The following is a 21505-nucleotide window of genomic DNA, read 5'->3' on the forward strand; positions in this document are numbered from 1 at the left end:
GTATCAGTCACTCTCCCATCCTTGGGACAAAATACCTACCACCTACAATTTAGAGGAGAAGAGGTTAATTTCAGTGGGCTGAGTCAGCCAGATGCACTGTAAACCATGTGATGGAAGGACCTGGAGGAAGAAAGTTGCTCATATTGTGGTGGCCGGAAGGCAGACAGAGAAAAGAGGAGCTGTGTACCCTTCCAGTTTACACCCTTGGGGGCCCAACCCCTTAACAGCGAGTCAGTTATGAACTCCTCAGTGAACTAATCCACTGATGAATGGATCCAACATAAGTGTCCAAAATATGTGAAGACAGCCTAACTCAAAAGTTGTACAAATGGCTCTTTCCCATCTTGCAAGATGGCAGGTGAAAAAAATGAGAAGCCAGATACTAAAGAGAAGAAACCTGAAGCCATCAAGGGTGATGCCACTGGCACTGGTAAAAATAACAATGTGAAGACTAAAAACCCAAGAAGGTGCAGCCCCACTGCAGCCAAAACTCTGTCTTGGTTACAGGAATTGGTAGATAGTCCTGATCTGCTATGCATTCCAGAAAGGCTTTGTACAAGAGAAAGTACACAGCTGCTAAATTCAAGGTTGAGAAGAAAAAGGAGGAGAAGTTTTTGCTACTGTTACAAAACCAGTTGGTGACACGAATGGTGGTGCCTGGGTTGATAAGCTTTGATAAATGCCTAGATATTATCCTATCAATGATGTGCCCTCAAAGCTGTTGAACCACAACAAAAACCTCTTCAGTTAGCAGGTGAAGAAACTGCTTGCTACATCACTCCCAAGACCATCTTGATCGTCCTCGTTGGGCACCGCAGAGGCTAGAGTGTGGTTTTCGTGAAGCAGTTGGCTTGGTCCTTGTGACTGGGCTTCTTAACCTTAATCGCATTCCTTTGCAAAAAAGACACAAAAAATTTGTCATTTCCATCTCCACAAAAATTGCTATCAGCATCACAAAATCTCCAAATACCACACTGATGCTTACTTCAAGCAGCAGCTTTGGAAGCCCAGACTCCAGAAGGGTGAGATCTTTGAGACCAAGAAAGAGATAATACCAGATTTCAGAGCAGCCCAAGGTCAATCAGAAAGTAGTGGACACTCAAGCATTACCAAAAATCAAAGCTGTTCCTCAGCCCTGGGGCTACATGTGATCTGTTTGTGCTCTGACAGGTAGAGTTTACCAAGTTTCTTATCAAAATCCTAAATAATTGATATTTTTTTAAAGAGTTGTAAAAATAGCCAACAGCATATGAGAAGATGCCCAACATCATTATTCATTGAGAAACACAAATGAAAATCAGTGAGATTCAACTTCACATTCCTGAAGATGGATGCTGATTTTTTTAAGTGCAAAGGTGAAAATGTGTGGAAATGGTAATCCTCAAGGTTCACTGGCAGGAAGGTGAAATGGCGTGACAGCTAAGAAAAGCAGCTTTGTAGAGCTTCAAAAACCTCCTTATGACCCAGCACTTAAACACCTGGCTACATGGAAAAGAAACAAGGGCCCATAGAAACTCAAATGCAAATATTTGTTTATTGCTTCACTATGTGTAACAGCCAAAGGGTGGAACAGCCAAATGTCCGTTGCAGATGAATACACTGGGCCATGTGGTACAATGGCACTTCATTCACCTGCAAGAGCACTGGGGTGCTGACCCATGTTATCACATAGATGCACCTTGGAAACACTGTGGTCCCTGGAGCAAGCCAGACACAATGATTCCTCTCGTATATAACATCCAGAACGGACAAGCCCACAGAGACAGACTGGTGGCTGCCGTGACTCAGGATGGTGGACGAGCCGTGACTCAAAGGGCATGAGCTGTTCTCTGGAGAATAGAATGCATGCTAGACTGGACTTTGCTGCAGTTGTTCAGCACTGTGCCTGCACCAAGCGTGGCTAAATTGTTTGCCAGAAGGCAGCTCTTGCCTCAGTGAACTTCACCCTCTGGAAGTCTGTAAGGAGCTGTGCATTTATGAGCCCCGTCTTCACAAGGCAGTGGTGGTTTCTCACATGGTTTCTATCAGTGAACCCAATGTTCATGTGTCTTCCCCAAGTGTGCTCTCAAGTTGTGGAAGGCCTTCCCTCTCCCATCCATTTCCAGGACCCTGAAGAGCACCCAACTTACTCCACGGGGATGCATGTGCTTCGTGCCACCTCTGGCCCCAATGCCCCTTCAGCAGGAGGACACATATCATGGAGAGCATAGAGGGCTGAGGCTAGGAGCCGTGGGGAGCTCTGGCCCCGACCCCCACAGCAGGCCTGGCAGCCTGGTCCTCGTGTATGTGGGTGTGTGTGTGTGTGGCTACTGTCCCTAGTCAGAACTTCAGCAAAGACTTGGCCTCTGGGATGGGACATGACCCTGTAGGGTTTAGCCTCTGCAGTTACTCATCTGCCGGTTCCTTTTTCTCCACCCTCCTTCTTTCCTAGATCAGGGCCCTGGCCTGCTTTCCCTGTCCATCCTCTGGCTCACTGAGGCTATGAGGTACTTTGAAGGACACCATCATCTTCTATGCAGGGCTCTGCCTTTTCCACATACTTTACTGTTCATGGATGCCATGCAGCAGGGTGCCCACACTGCACACACATGGGGTGATCTTGCTTCAAGAGACAGGAGGATCAGCAATTGCGATTCAGAAGCCTCCATCCTGACCCATTCTGCTGGGTTCCCAGGCCCAACCCCTAGGGACCCTGATGTGCCTCTGGTGGCCCTGTGGGCTCTGGGTAGCCCAAATTGCTCTCCTCCCACATCCATTGACACCATGCACCACCTTCCCAGAGTCTCCTGAAATCCACGTCATGAGAGAAGGGCTGTCGTCTGAGGGATGAAGCCCAGACCCAGGCTGCTAGGGAAAAAAATGTGCCCCAGACTCTGTGGTAACCCACAAAACTCCATGGAGGTTCTTGGAAGAGAAAACACCATGTTCCTCCAGATGTTTTGAAATGTTAACTCTAAAAAAGAACCAAAGTATTTAAAAGGGAAATTGGATTTTTGTTTATCCATTTAAGTGATGACTATTTCTCGTGTGGATTCCAGGATGAGCTAGGAACAAGGGGTCCTTTCCCTGATGGTGTGGAGACCGAGAGCTGACCATGGAGCAGGAGGCTACATTCCTGATGCGTGAGGCCAGGGATCTTATTTTTATGGCCTGTGTGCAGGGTCCAAAGCAGACGGGGCCACTTCTGTGGATACAGACGGTATTGCCAGAGGAATGGGGGCTGCGCTGGCTCATGCTGGGGCTGTGGCCCAGGCTAGGGGAGAAGCCCTGCTTTGGCCTGCTCACCTCAGAGCCCATGGACCCTGGACACTGAGGCTGGAGGCTGTCCAGCTCCTGGGTGAAAGAGGAGGGACGGTGCTGCCCGAAAAACCCTGAGAGGGAGAGGGAAGCAGAGAGAGAGGGAGCAGGCAGAGCTCCTGATGCAGCTGCCTCTGGTCCTGCAGGCAGCCAAGGGCCAGGCCCTAGGGTATTTATCACTGTTGGTGGCAGTTTTCTGCTGGCTTCTAGCTCCAGTTTCCCCATCTGCCCAAATGGAGAGGAGCATCGTGTCCTCTGCACTGTCTGCACAGGGGCCCTGTCCTCTGCACAGCCCCTAGGTGAGCTGGCTTCCTCAGGAGGGTTTTCACCACCTTGTACCCCCTGCTCTGCTTGCAGTGTCAGTGAGCACCCAGAGATGGTGAGCATCTGGTCTCCAGTCACTATGTCTTCTTGTGGCCTGATGGGAGAGGGCCAGCTACCAGGAAGCCACTCACTGTTAGGGTGATCCCACGTTGATTCCTCTGGGGGCTGGGTCTGGCCAAGGGCAGAGAGCGCCATGTTCTGCACCCCAGCCAAGACCTGCAGCACCCATGGACTGATGCCTCCCCACCTCCATACCCAGTGAGGAGGTCAGAGTTGCTACCAACCTGGGTTCCTGTCCTCTAACCAGCACTAGGGGAGCTGTGTTCTAGGCATGCTGTCACCAGGGACACAGCCTTAATGCCCAAGGAAGGGCTGCCCTCCTTCTGTCCAGCGAGCACAGCAATTGTGGTTGCCCTGTGGCCTCTGTTATGTGGACCTGAGGCTGAAAGCCTCTTCTGTCACCAAACCCTGAGTTCCTGGCAGCAACGCCATCTACTTGCCTCACTTGGGGACAACATAACCATCACATCCAGCAGGACCACCTTGACTTCACTGTACCTGATAACTCTGGTGCCACTCCAGAGGCCTGGGGTGGTGACAGCTTCGGAGTCACCTGGATCCTGGGCTCACCTCTGGCACATAGGTCAGCCTAAAAGGGTTTGGGACCAATGGTACACAAAGTGTGTAGGATGGACCAGGAGAGCTATGTGGGAGAGGGGTAGTGTCACTAAAGATGCAACTCCATCCTGTGCCTTTCAAAGGGCTTGCTCAGGTCTTGGTGGCCCTTGTCACTGGCTAGGCACCTTCCCTCTGGTGCAGACCAAACTTTCAAGCATCCAAGGCTCCCTTCTACCCCAGCAGCTCCTCCTTCTTTGCTCTTGCGAAGTATGGCCCCTACTGCAGCTCTCGGAAAGAAAGTTTCAGAGGGGATGTTTTTGCAGGCTCGGCTTCTTTCTGCAGTTTTGCCATACTATCGGGTTAGAGACAGGGGGTGAGTTAGCCCCTGCTCTCTGTGGGGCATGGGGCCCAGGAATCCAGGTCCTAGGAAGAGCCTCCCCACAGGCCTGGGCTTTGGGTGGGGGCCGCTCCGCTGCAGGGCTGTTGTGAGTCAGAGGCCAGCCGCTAACCTGTCAGCGCTCATCTAGACTCTCCCAGGACGCAGACTGCACCCTTAGTCGGAGTAGCAAGGCCATTGGTTCTCAGTGTGGTGCCATATTGAGGGGTCCTGGCCAGCGCTCACCCTCATTTCCACTGTCCATGGCTGCCTGTGTTTCTGAGGGTCTACTTTTCAGCTTTTCTCAGTAATGTTCAAAATAAGCTTTAAATGTATAAGATGTGCAGTTCAACATGCCCTGACTTACAGACACAGCCACTAGCCGTGGCTGTGGTCATGGTGACACGTCTCTTCTCCTGGGCAGCACTGGCTTCTCCATCACTCTGGAGACATTGCAGGCTCTGAGTTGGAGAGAAGTGGACCGGTGGTCTCTCACCCTGCTCATCCACACAGTGAATGTCTCAGAGCTGTTGGGCAGATCTGTGGTAAGTCACTCACTGCTAACCTGGTGACGGGCGGCAGCTACCTCTGGGTCTTGGCTATGGTGGGAAGAACCAGCAGAGGAACATGCTCCAGTGTGGCAAGGAAGCCTGTCTATTCCCCATGGTTACCTGCTCTGCACAGGCAGTACTCCGACACAGTTTTCCTGCTCCATTTTTCCTCCTCAATGCTGGGTGTGGTCAATGTTTCTGAGTTGTAGCCATAATTTAATTCAAACATAGTACACAAAATGCCCAGCCTTTGACAAGAGTAATGGATATTTCTCACTTCCCACTCCATAATTTCTCTGGTTCCTGAGGTCACCTGTGGAAACCAATGTCCCTTCTGAATGGCTGGTATAGATGTCAGGCCACACATGATTATCCTTCCTATGGTCCTCAGGGAGAAATCAGGACTCCACATGCCTGTGCTCAGGAAAAAGTGCCTTGTTCCCATCTTGTATGCAAGGCTCTCAACCCTGGTAGATCCTCAGCACTCAGCCATAACCTGCCTTGCTCTGAACCTATCACATACAACAACTGACCCACCACTTCCAATTTGGCCATGCCATAGACCTCCCTGTCCTGTGCTGCCCTGGCTGTCTCTGTCCAATCCTGCTTCCTTGGGCCTGGTTGAGTCTCCTGTGGACCACCTTGTCTTTCACAGCCCTAGACCTGTAATTCCTTTGGAGGGATACGTCCTCCCACTGTTCCCTGCTCATGGGTCCCTTTGGACAGCCTTTCTATGCTTCTAATGTGATTGGAGTCCCCAGGGCTTCTCTCCTTGCCTGTGGAGCAAAGGGCCCATCCTTCCTGATCTCTGCATCAGAGTCTGGTCTCCCTGGTGTCATGTGTGCTGATGTCATGGCTTTGTGATACCTCTATCCCCAAGGTCCCAGCTGCTCAGAAGAAAGGAGAAAACAGCTCTGAAAGCCACATTCAGGAACACAGGAGCCAGAGGCTTTGGCCCTGCCCATTGTTTTCCTAGGAGCGAATTTGGCAGTTGCTATTTAACTCATCACAGTTTGGCCTCTGGCCCCTGCTGGAGAGACTGGCTGCAGTCCGAGGCACACAGCCAGGGTGGCCTGGCCAGCAGAGCCATCTTGCTCTTCCTGAACCCCTGTCCCCTCCCCAGTACTGTGTGGAAGACAATGGTGTGGTCTTCTGACTTCTCGGTAGCAGCCAGGCTGGGAGCTACTGGCTTCCTGTTGCCCACAGCAACTGCTGTTTGGGGTAAACTGTGTCCTGCACTTCAGGCTGGCCGGATGGCAGCATCCCACACTGGAACTGTGTTGATGTCCCTTTCCTTTCCTCGGGTCGTTGGTGAATACTCTGAGTGGGCTCTGCCAATTTGAAAGGGAAGGAAATAGCCATGTGCCTCACAGTGCCAGCAGGACCAGATATTGGCTGAAAACAACTTTATAGGTCACAGCCATAGAATCAGGCCGAGTTGCACAGGGCCTATCACAATGAATGTCACCACGGACTCTGGAGCAAAGTCATGTGAGCTGGTCAGCAAGCCTGAATGCTATGGTGGGAAGAATAGCACCCAGGTTGTCTCTCATGGTACTCAAGCTCTGCGGGAGAACAGATTCTCCCATGAGCACTGTGCAGCTTTGAGGTGCCCAAGTTTGTCATGAACAGAGTGAAGCACTGCAGAGGAATCAAAGGCCCACAGAAACTGGGCCGTACCCTGTGCCGCCAGGTTAGGCACCTGGTCCTGGGTTTCCTGACTGATGGTGTTTCTGCAGCACCATGATGTGTCTGTGCCTTTATTCAAGTGAGAAATACTAGGAGATCCCAAGGCCTGTCCTGATAGGAGGTCTGGGTTCTTCAGCGTCTGCAGGCAAGACAGGACTCTGACTGGAGGACTTGAGTGGGTGGAGCAGCTTGGTGGGGACTGGGCGAGGTCTTCCCTGTCAACCTCTCCCCAAGAACAGGCCCCCAGTACCTTAGACCCAGTGCCTCACTCCTTTGGCTTCTGGGAGTGCCTGCAGTTCACAGCAGCACTGCACACTGAGCTACACTGGCTCCTCACTGTCTGGGCAGCACCCATGCTAATAAATCACTTTTCATACTATGCCTGCGTGGGTCGCCATTTCCCACACAGGGCTGAGTTTGCAGAGCAGGGCTAGGTAGTCCAATGGGGATTAGATCATTGTGTGGAATGTAAGGGGGTGCAGGGGTCCCTGTGCTCACCTGCTGGGCTGCAGAATCCTACACCTGGCCAAGAAGACAGAAGGACTAGTCTCTGGAGGCCCACAGCAAGGTGGTGGCTCCAGGCTCCCTGCTGGCACTGGGGAACTGGGGAAGACGCCATCCATTGCCTGTCAGGGTCACAGCTCAGTGTGTGGATGATGTTAGTCCTGGAGAGGATACGTGAGTACAGGGCACTGGTCCTAGGACACACATTTCTGGGTAATGGCACGAGCCGCCAGGGCACACGTGGTTTTGAGCACGCATGACTCAGAGCTGGGGCTGAGAAACAAGACTCCCTCCCACCCCAGCTCTGTAAGATCACATTTCCTAGTTACTTAGGACACTGCACCAACCCTTGCCAAACACAGGCCATACTCAGCCTAGAGCAGGAGGCGGACACTGTGGGCACCGACAGGGCAGGGCCACAGGCCCACCTGCATCTCCCCACACACCAGGTCCTGGCACTGTTCCTGGAATCTGCCTTCCTGCTCCTGGGTTCCCTGCTGTTCAGTTGTAAGGGGACCCAGTACCAGGAAGATGGGGAGGATTCTGAGGAAGATTCTGAGGGAGATCCGGCCTGCCTGGGCCTGACCTGTTCCTTGGGAGCTCCCTGTGTTCCTCCCTATGCCTGTTCGCAAGGGGAATGAGTCTTCAGCCTGAAGCTATACCTGGGGTGGGGCTGGGGTGGTGAATTAACATCCTGGGGGCCAGACAGAGGCTCCCCACATCCATTCTGCCCAGGAGGTCACAAATCTCACCAAATCTCAGCAGCCTCAGTTTAGGTTAAGACCACAAATGAAGATCTATGGATGGAGATGTATGACTGTCACTCTCAAGAATAAAAGATGGTAGCAGGAATAGAAGACACCATTTCAGGGGCCTTATAGATGGGCTCAGGGGTATCCCTGACCTGGGTACAGGAGATAGAGCCTGTAGACTGGGGGATGGGGCTCTTAGGAGAGGGAACGGGGGTAGTGTAGGGCAGGACTCATGGGTAGAAGATTGGGTCCTTGGATGGGGGGACAAAATAATTGGCTAAGGGGTAGGGTCCTTGTAATGTAAAAGGGTCATTGGCTAGGAGACAGGATCCTTAGCTGGACAGAGTCCTTCGTTAGGGCAGGGTCTTGGGATGGGGGACAGGGTCCTTGGATCAGGGCGGGATCTTAGGGTATCGGACAGAGCCCTTGAGTTGTGGAAAGGTCCTTGGCTTGAGTTAGGGTCCTGGTTAGGGGAGGGCCCTTGGATGGGGTCAGGGCTATGGGACAGGGTCCATGAGTCAGGGCAGGGTCCTTGGCTGGGGTATAGTATCCATGAACAGGAGGCAGGACCTTGTGTATAGGACAGGGCCCTCCTTGGTGATGAGGCCAGATTTGGTGGACAAGGGGACCACAGAACCTGCTAAGAGGGGTCCCAAGATGGAGCTCTCATCCAGCCCTGGGCCTTGGGACTTCTCTGAGGAATGACTGAGGCTTACTGTGGTTGCTCTTTACCCACTGAGTGGGCAGTGAGGTGTCCAGATGCCATGAAGATAGCCCAGCGCAGGAGACAGGAATGGCCTCAGTGCTCACCATTTCTGAGCCTGGTGCCTGCTTTCATGCCTGTGGGCTGCAGTATTTTCTCATCCATAATGTGGAGTTGTCCATCCTTGTGGACACCACAGCCTGTCTGAATCAACGTCTTGCAGCTCCCTCAGGATATCTGACTTCCCCTCCTTCATAGGATCTTTCCCAGAGGAGGTTGGAACCCACCCCCACACCACCATAGCTGAGGCTTGTATAGTGGAAGGGGAGGCCCAGAGGTCACCCCAATCTGGGCCTGCAAGGCAGCCAGCATGCCACACTGTCTCTTCCCAGGACTCTGGGCCTGAGGCCAGGGACCCTCTCTTCCTGTGCCACATGTCTGGCTGGTGGCCCTGAAACCTCTGAGACGACACGACACTTGGCCTATAGGGCATCCTGAATGCCTCCTGCTGCGCCTGTTCTCCCAAAGCCCCTGTGTCCACCTTACTCCCTGCTGGGTGGAAGTCACATGGGAATTCTCTCAGGTCAGAGTCGAACCCAGGCTGGCTGGAGGTAGAGGGGTCTGTGTAATGGACCATGGTTGCGTTGGCTGCTAGCCTGCCTTCAGCAGCAGCCTGTGGGCATCAGAGAGTCTGGTCGCAACCAAAGCCATGGTGCATTCACTTTCCAGTCTGTCTTTACTGAGGGATAGCTAAGGGTTAAAGTCTGTGGCAGGTGAAGGCCAGGCTGCATTCCGATCTTGGCTGGTTCCTAGGACTGAAAACAGAGAGGTTTGGGGAGTACAGCCGCTTGGGGGCGCTGTTGACCAGCCTGCCTTCCTGGCTACACTAGAAGTTCACAAAATGGGAAAGTGTGACTGCAACTAGTGACAGTCCTCAGCCAAGCCCTAAGCACTTCCACCTTGCCTACTCGCATGCCTTGCTGCCTGAGAAGTGGCAGTCTCACCTCTACTGTGACGGAAGGATGTGGGGACCAGCTTGCAGGATTGAGGAGTGATTAAAATGGGCAGAGTTGATGGGCCAGGGCATGCAGTTCCCACACTGGTCATCCTGACTAAGTTCATCTCACCAGTGCTGCCAAGGAGCCACTGACATTAGGGTTACTTCCTGGTGACTTCGCTAATTTTTATGAATAGTAGACCAATTAAGATATGCTGCCCAGCAAGCTGGATGAAGGCCATGTGGCCTCCAAGGAAGGCATGGAGGATATCAGGGAAATCATTGTGATTTCATCATCAAGGTGAGACACCCAAATGCAGTGATCTCAGCTTTGCAAATTCCATCTTCATCCACCTGCCTAGTTTCTAAGAATTCATGAGAATCATGGGAGTGGGTAGGTAGGTGTAGCTGGCACCCTTGGCCCAGAGGGCCCTGCCAGGCTGTGGCCCTGGAGCTGTGCCAAGGCTTTCATCCTAGCTAATTTATGCACAGCAACTGGCATCCTGCCTGAGCTCCAGCATCATCAGATTCTAATGAGCCGCTGCTGTGCAGACAGATGGACTACTGTAGAGCCTCCACACACACCATGGCAAGACGACTCCTGGACCAAGTTCTGGGCTTGTCCCTTCCAAAAGAATGGCTGCTGCCACTACCCAGGGATCTGAGAGGGTGCCGTACCAAGCCTCCCTGCCAGGTTGCCTCTGTAGGAAGGAGAAAGGGCTCAGCCACTGTGGCTGATCTTTGGAATGAAAAGTGAGCTCGGTCTCTAGTCACCTGAAAGTGGCCACAACCAAGGCTTGGAACATTGCCCAGACTGCTTTGGTACCCATGGTTGTCATGACCCTTGCCCCAGCATGATCTCCTTGAGGTCTGAGGAGGTCCACTGCATTCTGGGGACAAGGGATGAGTGGATGGACCATGGGTGGAGACTCACACCAATACTTGCACTGTGTGTAAGGGCCACAAGGAGAGAGGCCTCCAACCTGCATTGATCAAACCAGCTCTTTTCAGCTTTTCTAAACACATTTTCAGTTGGCAGCAGCTGGAAAGCAGTGGCTGGTTTAATGTTATAGGCTGGACAAGGAGGGCTACCTCATTTACCTGTGGGCCTGCTCAGGAAGCTGTCTCAGGGCGGGATTCCCACTGGGCACTGGCCTACCTGATTGCCAGACTGGTCAGTGCCTTCCAACGTCAAAGCAAACTGTCCAGGTGAGCTCTGTGGACACAGATATTTGAGAGGCCCCATCTCTCCCTGGCCAGGTGACCCCAAGTCCTCATCTGAACTCTATGAAACAGACCCCACAGGACAAGTAGAGACAATAAACACTAGTCTGTGGCCTGAATAGATCTCATCACCTATTCCCACTGTGCTGCATGCACAGGTGCTGCACACAAGTGAGTATGTGCACGATAGTGGCCATATATGGTCTGTGATCCAGTGCACTTGCATAAGTATGGGTGTGAACATGTGTGCAGGTGTGGGAGTCACATTTGTGCACATGCCTAACTGTGGACATGTGTGGCCTGTATGTGGCCCCAAACACTCCACATTTGTACCAGCACGTGATATACACATGTGTGCAAAACATATACTTTATGTGAATTGCATGTGCACATATGTGAACCCACACCTGTACTCATGTATGACAGCATGTTGGTGTGTGTGACTGAGAATGCACATGAGCATATTAGGGTTAGGGTATACCTATGCATATGCACACATACATGATACAGGTGAACTACATGTGTGCACATATGAGCACACACAGGTACCCATGTATGCAGTGCAGGTTGGTGTGTGCAACTGTGTATGCATATATACACATGTGTACACACATAGATGTGCTAGTGGCAGGGTGTATGTGTGTTCTTGGAAAACCACCTGTGCAGGTATTAGTGTGTGTGAGGGTGCCTGTAGTGGGTGCTGGCAGCATATCTTTTATGGACAGGATGGATGTGGTCTCAGGAGATTGAGTTGCAAACACTGAGCCAAGCTCTGACTCAGCTGCTCAGACAGGGACATGAGCAGCACTGGTCACCTCCGGCATCTTCTGCTTTTGCTGAGGCCTTTGAGTGACCATCTAGTTCTCTGGATCCCTTGTACCCAGCTCTGAGGACACTTCCTCAAAGCCTAGTCTCCTGTGTCTTCACTGGGGCTGGGAGATGCAGCTGCACTGAGGAGATGTGGTTAACTTGACAATCAGTGGGCACAGTAACCTTCCTGACACCCCTTGGCGTTTGGACACGGGTGCCTCCGTAGGCACAGAGCAGTGACTGCAGTCAACCTGCACCTGCGTGTCCATTGAGCTCTGGCAAAAACAAGACACTGAGAGTGCTGAGGAGGAGCACCTGCATTCCCAGCTGCCACCCTAGCTCTGGGACATGGCCAAGGGTGGGTCTGGGAGGCTGCTGGGAGTCCTAGCCTTTCTTAGGGCCCTTGTCCTGAAAGAATGCCCACAGCGTGCGCCTCTGTCTGTCTTTTACCTGGCCTTTGGCCATGTCCTTGTGGGGTGATGCCAGTCACCACCATCAGCAAATGGGTGAGCTACCTTCCTGCCCCTCCCTGTCTTTCACATCCTGCTAGCTCTTTCTGTGTGTCCTTGGAAAGATACACCATTCCACAGCCAGGACTTTCTCCTGTGTCCTGTGCAGTCTTGGAGCTACTTAGGGTCTCTGCTGTGACAGAATGGTCTACTCCTTGTTCCCTCCAGCTCAGCCAACCCTGTGAGATGGAAGAGGAAAACTGGGAGCCTCGCAGGGTCTTGGGTAGGACAGGTGCCTGACCTGTTCCCAACACCTGCCCACCCGTGGATCCAGATTAAGATACCTTCTCCAGGGCCGCCATGCTGCGCTTGGCCTTCCTCCTGGTGGTGTATGGGATGCAGCACACCCAGCTGGTCTTTATCCTGCAGGCCAAGAGTGGATGAGTGAGAAGCCCTGCACCAGGACCTTATGGGCACCTATGGCAGTGGCTCCATCCTAAACATGCCCTGAAGGGCCTGTCACCAAGTCCCAGAGAAGTAGGTGTGGGCACAGATTCTTGCAGGGCTGCTGTTCTGTGCTCCTGCTCTCGAGGGTACTTCAGGTACAAGATATTTGCTGACACAGCCACACCTGCCCTGGGCCCCAAACCAGGAGTGCAGGACAGGAGTCCCTCAAAAACGCAGTGGCAGAGGCTCCCAGTTTCCCACCCTGCTCAGGGCCAAAGCTACCCATGTGGCAGTGAGCAGGCTACTAGTGCGTGGATGCCCAGTCTCACTGCCCCAAGGATGAGTGCAGAGGAAAATGGTGCAGGTGGTGGAGAGGGAAAAGGAGGAGCTGGCCCCAATGCCCAGCCAGGCCAGGTCAGGCTGTGTGGCAGCCCTGCTGTGAGTCCCCAGCAGGTAGTAGAGTCCTGGGGAAGGTGGCCCAGGACAAGACTTGTGGATCTGATTGTCCAGCCCTGGAGGCAGAAAACAAAGCCACCATGCCAAGTGCCCTGTGGTCAAATCCAGCCAGTGGAATGAGAAAAATAACTCTCTCACATCTGGGAAAGACCAGGGAGAGCCCAGAGGTGGGAGAGTGGCCAGAGGCCAGGATAGGTTGAGGAGGTGACACTATAGGGAGCTTCTGAGGGCCTCCTGCAGCTCCTCTCAGAATCCTTCCCCCATTCCAGAGTTGAGGAGTGGGATGGATGATAGTGAGGACTCCCCAGAGAGTCACAACAGGTACTGCCACAGCCAAGGCCCCACGTTGCACAGTCCTGTCCTCTTGAGGGTTGGTGTCACTAAAGATGCCCCCACCCTGCCACATGCAGGTCTTCATGTCCTCAGCTACCAAAAGGCCAGGTGTCAGCAACACAGACTGATGGAGAAGTTTCTCCTTTACAACATTTTTTTTTTTGCTAGTAAATATGCCAGAGTATACCTGAGGGGTGAGAGCAGAGTAATTGCCATTTTTGGCTTTTATTTCTCTATGTTGTCTGGAATAAGGCAAAATAGATCAGCGGTCCCTGCCAGAGACAGGCATCTTTGCTGATTGGGTCCCAATGTCCTTGTGGCTGAGCCACAAGGCATGCCTGCACAGTGAATGCCCATGCCCTGTGCATCTGGGCCCTGGTGTAGATGCCCACATGGTGCCCACTGGCAAGCCTGGGTCTTCAGAACCAATGTGCCCCTTGTCTTAGCGGGCTTCAACCCATGCTGAGAGGGACCTGCCATGCTGTCACAGCTACATGTGGTCTCCAGCCCCTAGGACCAGGACCAGGGTTTCTGCACCTCCACTCAGGTTGTTTTTTTTTTGGTCCTGGGGATCAAACTCATGACTTCATGCTTGCCAAGTAGGCACTTGTGCCACTGAACTACATCCCTGGCCCTGTCTTCATCTTCTGCACCTTCTACTTCCTCCTTTCTCTCTCTTGTGGCTGTGTTGCTGCTGCAATTGGGAGACAACACCTGGCTTCTGGAGTAAGGTGAGCTCTGGGGAATCTGTCCCCAAGACCTTGAGAGTTCATAGCGCTGCAGCCTAGCCCTCAGCTGCTGAAGCCTCAGTATACACAGCGCTGCAGCTGTTCCTGGGCTCCCGCAGCCTCCGTATGCACTGGGTCTCCTCATGTGCCCAGGGAGAAGGGAGCTGTGACCCCTGCCTGTGAATGCCCATGCCCTATACATCTGGGCCCTGGTGTAGACCCACACGCCACTCACTCATCTTCTGACAGGTCCCCTGCATCCATGTAGGCCTGCATATCCTCTCTCATGGCACAGGCGATCACCTGTGGGAGTGGCAGAGGAGGTTCAGGGGACAGAGTCAGCCTGCGAGAACTGTTCAAGCAACAGGATGGTGTAGAGTTGGCCCAGAGATCACCTTGGCCCAGGGTACCCTCCCATCAGACAGACTCTGCCAGGTAGAAACTCCCAGCTGAGAACTCTGGATACACATGCATCATGAGGTGGCTCCACAACCCCTGGACTGCAGGTCAGGTCCAACTGTGCTGCTGGTTGCCCTCCTGGGAGTCCTCAGAACCTGGGGGCCCCCTGAGTGGCCTTGTGGGGATTTTTTTTCAGCCTGTGTTGTGATCTGAGGACAAAGAGGATAAAAGGTGCAATCTGGAAGAAAGGAGCTTAAACTTGCCAACAGAGAACTTCAAGGAGCTTGCAAAAAAAGATGACTGTCACTGTGGCAAACAGTCAGAGAGGGAGACCAGGCAACTGTATTGGAAGACCCAGATAACCCAAAACAGGGTCCAAGGCTCTATTCTGAGAGCTCTACAAAGAGCCCTGGGGTGGTGGTACCACTGTGATCCCCATTTCACAAAAGAGAGTCTGGAAGCATAGGAGTCATGGGGTTTTTTTGAGCAGCTAGAAGCAAAGCCCCACATTTCCCAAGGCCAGATCTGCTAGCTCCCAAGCCATGCTATTCAGCCTCCCAGCGTGAATCCATAGGGGATCCTAGGGGCTCATGGGAAGCTCAAGAGTTGAGCCTACACCAGTGTGGGTGTGCATGGGAGTGAGAAATGGCAAGCAAGAAGTGAAAGTGTTCCCAGCATCCCCCTGAGAAGGCTAATCCTCTACCCAGGGGGCATCTCTGGAGCTGGCAGCACTGTCTCTGTCTCACCCTCCAACATAGCCTATAAGCGGGGCATATTTCCAGAAGGCCTTTCTGGTCCAGCCTGGGCAGTGCAGGCACTTTCCCCATGTGATTTCTCTTTCTCATCTGCAGGATTTTGCCTGTACCTCCTCAGTGTGATCTCCCAGGTCAATCTCCACAAATGCAGATGTTTTCTGTGGGTGGAAAGAAGGATGGTAAGCTCGGAGGAAGCAGACTCCTTGGGACTTGGGGATCTGGTCTGGGTAGTCAGCACCAGGCCTACCAGATGCTGGCTATTTGGGAGGAAATGACTCTTGCAAAGCTGGTTGGAGGGATGATTCAGGTGGACTGCAGTTTCTCCATGGGGCCAAGTCTGGTAGGACGGTATGTTCCACATTCACCCTATCAGGTCCCTGAGACCCCAAAGCTGCCTCCTAAGCACCAATGCCTCCTGGTGACAGGGCAATGCCAAGACCCAGGGTCTTGTTCCCAGTCCTGTTCACTTGAGCATCTCTCAGATTCCTAGGAGGTGTGGACATACAAGGGCCCCCATGGTCCCCATGGCTCTGTGTGCAGCTGCCCATGGCCTCCATCCAGGCACTGTGGCTGGCCCAGAGCTACACCAAGGGTTGCCTGCTGCAAAGTCCTGGTGACAATGTGTCCACTTGTCTCCCTTCCCCAGCATGGTCTGGGAGGGATAGTGGATGCCACCTCTTTTCACAGAGTACCCTGTGAGAATTCCCAAGATGGCACCAGAGCAGGGGAAGTGGGCAGATGGAGGTTCAGCTCCTCTTAGGATCCTTTGTCTGTAGTGATGGTGCTAATGGCAGCTGGATAGGCCTCACATCAGACAGAAAAGAGCTTGGCCTACAGACTCTTAGGGAGAGGAGGGCATGGCCCAGCCACTGACACGACCCATGAGCCACAAACCCACAGTGCCTGGTGGCTTCTTGGGACTCAAGCACGACATAGCTAACTTTCACTGCCAAAGTGCCAAGCTCTTGCCTCTTTTTCCAAAAGGCTGACCAACTTCACAGGCTCCAGCTCCTGCTCCTCCTATAAGCCCAAGAGAGACAACAAGGTAAGTCTCTAGGATACATCAGTATTCAAACATGCATGCAGACATGGATGACTGACCTTGACCTCCCTGGAGCATGAGCTTGCACCTTCCTTCTCCTCTTTGGTGCTGGCCTCTGCATCCCTCCTCTCAGTCTCTGGCTCCAGTTTCTCACTGTTAGGGTCCAGGGTTCCCTGGGCATCCTGATTCTTCTCCTTCCTGTCTTCCTCTTGGTCTGCCTGACTGCGGGCAGGGGAAGAAGGGCCTGGGGTCAGTGTCTCAATGAGACAGCTTGGGGTGATGTCTCTTCTCCTTCTTGGGCTGCTCCTATGCTGGACGTTGGGCCCTGGAAGTGGATAGCCACAAGGCCATTCTGTGGCAGAAGGCCAAGACACAATAGCCTGCCTGGCTGCTCCAACCACTGGTCTTGTCAAGAGATACTGACTACCACAGTGGAGGCAGCAGCCTGCTTACAACACACTGGGCTCAATGACAGGGCTACAGCTGCTACAGCTGAGCCCCTTGACATGGCACAAGGTTGCGGCCACCCATCAGCTGATGCAGGGCTTCCTGCGTAGAGATCACACACATGGAGACCAGGCGAGATGAAATGTGGAAATGAGGGCCCACAGGGGCTTTTCTACCATTACCAATTTGGGACTTGGGTGGTTGTGGCTCCTGACTTCATAGACATGGGGGGACATGTCCAGCTGTGCCACCATAAGGGCAGTGGTGGTATCATCTCAACCCTGCCCCATATCTGACCATCCCCTTATGACCAGTCACTTGCCCCTTTCCTGGCTTCGTGGTGGGTGGGACCCTCCCTGGGACCCTCCCTGTCTCTGACTCTGGGGCCTCTTGTCATAGCTGGACCCCCACTTTGGAATGATGGTGATGTGTTGGTATCCAAGAAAAACTCTGGGACAATTTAGAATTCAGCCCCTTGACAGCCATAGGAGGTATACAGGGGGCTGCCTGGCCAGGTGGCCAGGTGCCACCTTCTGAGTCCCTCCCATCTAGTCATAGTTCTGCATTCCTTCTCCACAAGACAAGCCTCTGTGGGCACAGCAGATTCCAGAGAGGACAGTGCCTCCCCACCAGGGGAGCCAGGATGTTCCCTGAAATACTGCTCTGATACTTCAGGCCAAGCCTGCTGGATAGATGGGTAGGGAGGTCACTGTTCCCTGGTCCTATTTTTGGAGTCCTGGGGATGCCGTGGAGGGGGGTGTGTCTTCTCCCAAACCTGAGCCGCTATTCTGCAGCCCGCTCAGTACCCCACTGAGGCAGACAAGGCTGCTTACCCATTGGCGACGTCTGTGTCACTCCTTGGGTCATGGCCCTGGTCTTCAGACTCTGAGAATTGAGGAGGGAACTGGTCAGTGCCACCAGATGCCCACATATGCCACTCCTGTGTTCCCACAGCTCACCACTCTGTGGCTGTCCCAAGAGGCTCAAGGCCTCCTGACACTGCAACTCACTGCTAAAGAGTTTCCTGCCTCAGCTCCAGGCCCATGTTCTGAACACTGCCCTCTCTACTCAGGACATTTCCGTACTTCCACGCCTGGCCTGGAGTCCTGGGTCAGCCACCCTCCACTCACAGCACAAGGCCATTCCCACCTGTGCCCTGCATCTCTCCTATGTCTTCACCCTGGGTGCCTGCTCTGAGTCCCCACTCTGGTTCCACACTCTGCATCTTTGACCTGAAGCCTCTCTGGGGGGCCCACGAAGGCAGCCATTGCCCCCAGTGAACACTTGAGGTCCAGTGTTTCAAATCCCCTCCTCCTAGCACAGCTCTCTGGTGCAGAGTGGGGTCAGCAAAGGACCTGAGCCTGGCTTCCTCTCTGGGGAGGACAGAAGGGAGTACAGAGGCTCAGCAGGAGTCCTCACGGAGCATCACAGGGCATCTTTGATCCACTTCCTCAGGGTCAAGAGCACTTGGACCTGGCTGGGGCAGGAGCCACGTGGGGAAGGAGGGGTAGGAAGAGCTTCCTCCAGCCTCTAGTCCACGGCTGAGCAGGGAGCTTTGCCCTAGGGACTCTAGGGGTACAGGCTTGAGGGTTTCAATAGGAGCCAGCGTATGGGGTGTAGCTGACCCTGAAGAGCTTCATAGACCATGACTGGGGAATGCTGAGATGCAGAAGCCACTGCACCCCCTGCTGGACGTCTTGATTCACTGCCCCTCCCCAAATGCCATCCCTGGATGGGATGTTGAGTGCTCTACCACCACCCCCCCAACCCACCACCCTCCACCCCCTGCCCAGCTCACTGCCACCTCTCAATCCACTGACCCCGGGCCCCTGAGGTGGTGGCCTTGAGCTCCTTGCCTGTGGTCTTCAGAGGCTCACTTCTGAGGTTCCAGGCTGTGAAGCCTCTGAACAGCTCTCAGGGCCGTGGTCCTCCCAACCCCAGTAACTCAACCCCAGTAACCCACTGTCATTGACAAGGATTTTAACAGCAATTTCTGGGGCCCTCAGCCTGTGTGTCCCTGTGCCCTGTATGTCTTAGGGCACGTGGACAGCCGAGTGGTCTCCCGCCCTGCTCCTTCCTGCCCAGCACCCCCTCCCTACCCCTGCACCTCCTACCCAGCTCCCTGCGTGGCCTCCTGGGGCGGCTCGGGGGATCCCCCTTCTGCAGCAGGCCACCTACACTCCTGCTCCTCTGGAGTTCGGGTCCCTCGCTGGCTGATTTGATGAGCCCAGGGGCCGTGCCTGAGGGCAGGGCCCCAGGGCCAGGCCGGTGCCTCCTGTGTGTGGCAGGGTCCTTCTCCATCATAACAGAGGGCTGCCTCAATCCGAGGCCATAGCTGGCAACCTGGCTGTGCCCTCTTCTCCAGGGAAGCAGCCCAGTGTTGCCAGGGACCTGCTGTGACATCATTGCGGTCAGAGGTCAAAGTTTAGCTGGCCAGCACAGCCTTCCCTGCAGGCCAGGTTGGTGACTTGCCTGTCCCTTTTTCATTCGGCGCTTTTCGTTTTCTCCACTAGAAAAGGGATGGAATGAGGGGTCCAGCCCAGGCCCGGTGCTCCTGCTTGTCTCTTCCTGGAAAATTCAGGTTTTCTTCTTTCCTTCCAGAAGCAGGGTTACGAGGTTCCAAGATGGTGGGCGTGGGTCAGAACTGGCACAACAGGGGGCTTTCCAGAGCAAGACTGGAGCTGGGGTGGGAACAGTGTGCAGGACCACAGCCAGCGGCCCAGCCCTCGAGGCTGAAGCTGAGGTCTAGGCACAGCAGGGTTGGCTCTGTCAAAGCCCTTCCGGAGTGCGCAGTGGATACTGTGCTCTCTGTGTGTCCCTGGGGCCAAGTCCTGATCACTCTCTGAAAGCCAAGCACAAGTCCTGACCTAATTGTAGCCACTCTGTTCTCTGCTACTAAACTTGGCTAAATCACGATTTGTTATCAAAGTAAGACTTCTCTAAATGTGCTAAAAACTTTACTACACGCAGTTCTGTTCACCACAAGATAGATACCCATTAGACCATAACCTTCAGCTAAAAGCTTACCTAGTTTTGTTACTTCTGTTTGCTACCCTATAAAAAGAAAAACCCTCTATAATCAGTGCATCAGACTTTGAAGATTACTCTTCTGCGGTCCTCTGGAATTCATAAAATTTCCTTCTGAGCTCCTTGCTACTTTTGACTCAATTTTCTCATAACAAAAGGACCCTGTAGTGATGATTTAAGGTTGTCTCATGACCCCTTTCACCTTCGTCTCTTGCCAAAAGTCCTTGTTTCCAAATGCTGTCACACTCTTGAGGCCTGGATGTTGGGACTTCAGCCTGAATTTGGGGGCCGTAACTCAGCCCATGCCCCAGCCTGCCTGGTACCCTATCCAGCAGTCATCCAAGACTATGGCCTAAGAATTCAATGGACCTAGGCTAGGGGAATAGGAGGAAGCAGGTGGAGTCAGTGTAGGTTGTATATGATGCAAGAACTCGTAAGGAAAGCAGGTTTCCAGGCTGAACAGAGAAAGGATTACTGGCAAAGAACACCATAGGGAGGAAAGGATGTAAGGAGTGAAACTAATGTCCTCCTGCCCTGGTCTTCCTCCAAGCACCTGGGCTCAGCCCCACTTTAGGGAGAAAAGGGTCACAGCAGCTTCCAACAGTGCTACCTGGGACTTGAATAATGTTTCTGCAGGCATGGTGACGGTTTGGGGCTGTCCTGCCACCCCAGGGGACCTGTAGGTGTGTGTCCTGGGGCTTGGTGCAGTTCTCACTCCAATCTGCACTCTTAGATGATGCCCAGAAGCAAGTTAGGAGGTGTGTGGAGGCCACCTCACCTCTCCAACAGCCATCTGGAGAAGAGTGCCCAGACTGGTGCTCCACAAAATCCAACCATGGCCCAACCTGACTTGGGCTTTCGGCCTTGTGTCCTCCAGGACTTTGTCCCTTCCCACCTACCCTCAAGGCAACCTTCCTGTTTACTGACCTGCTAGTCTGCCTCTGATTAGCATGCACAAGTTATCACGAGTCCCCAGCCCTGCCTAGCCCTGCCATGGATACTCACCTCTGGTTGACCAGATTGGCCGGGGCACTGGTACTCCCCACCCTAGCTAGAGTTCATCCAGCAGACAAGTGACCTGAGACGCAGGGCACACCTTTCTGCCCCTCCACACCCTCCTGTGGGTACAGGGCTGACCAGGAGCCTCTGTCTTTTTGCCAGAGTCCTAGATGCAGGATCCCCCCATGAAACATCTGAACCCCTAGAGTCTTCTTCTGAGAGAGCTACTTTACTGCACAATTAAAAAGAAAGAGCTAAAAAATGAAAGCCAAATGGAGACAAAGAAGAATAAGGAAGTGAGGACCATCTGTTGGGTGTCCAGCCAGCCATGGTATCTACCTGGAGCCCTTCACTCTCTGCTCCCAGGGCAGAGAGCAGCACCCTGTGCCCTTGGGTGCCCTGTTCTCTCTGTGCTCAAGGCCATGACCCTAGGCTTGGCACTGCACATACATCTATGTTCCCATTCTTGCTGAGCTGACTGTGGGCCCCAGAGCCCCACAAATAGCTGTGTCTGCCAGACTCAGGTCAATTGTTGGGCAGGTGACAGCACCTGTCCCTGCAGAGATGCTACCTGTGAT

General features: G+C 53.4%; 1 protein-coding gene and 1 pseudogene across 1 annotated transcript; one reads left to right on the forward strand and one right to left on the reverse strand.

Moving 5' to 3' along the window:
• The first annotated feature begins 59 nt into the window (after positions 1-59).
• Positions 60-8000, forward strand: LOC100725510 (large ribosomal subunit protein eL6-like; annotated as a pseudogene).
• CUNH13orf46 (chromosome unknown C13orf46 homolog) lies at positions 1516-21473 on the reverse strand. The gene is made up of 9 exons (XM_063247071.1): positions 19016-21473; positions 17735-17786; positions 16514-16676; positions 16382-16432; positions 15523-15570; positions 14494-14561; positions 12639-12717; positions 10913-11027; positions 1516-9629 (listed from the first exon to the last, which is right to left on the reverse strand). Exons 1-8 carry the CDS (start codon positions 19305-19307, stop codon positions 10938-10940), a joined length of 843 nt encoding a protein of 280 aa, XP_063103141.1. The 5' UTR covers positions 19308-21473; the 3' UTR covers positions 1516-9629; positions 10913-10937.
• Positions 21474-21505: the final 32 nt, after the last annotated feature.

This window comes from Cavia porcellus, unplaced genomic scaffold (assembly GCF_034190915.1).
Source record: "Cavia porcellus strain 051 isolate PalLab524CR breed Dunkin Hartley unplaced genomic scaffold, mCavPor4.1 scaffold_4, whole genome shotgun sequence".
NCBI classification, from domain to species: Eukaryota; Metazoa; Chordata; class Mammalia; order Rodentia; family Caviidae; genus Cavia; species Cavia porcellus.

Coding starts and splice junctions, on each gene's coding strand:
- CUNH13orf46 (XM_063247071.1), bottom strand. CDS start 19,307: ATGATGTCACAGCAGGTCCCTGGCAACACTGGGCTGCTTCCCTGGAGA. Junction 16,433..16,513: donor CATGCTCCAGGGAGGTCAAG/GTCAGTCATCCA, acceptor TTGGGCTTATAG/GAGGAGCAGGAGCTGGAGCC. Junction 15,571..16,381: donor TCAGCCTTTTGGAAAAAGAG/GCAAGAGCTTGG, acceptor TTCCACCCACAG/AAAACATCTGCATTTGTGGA.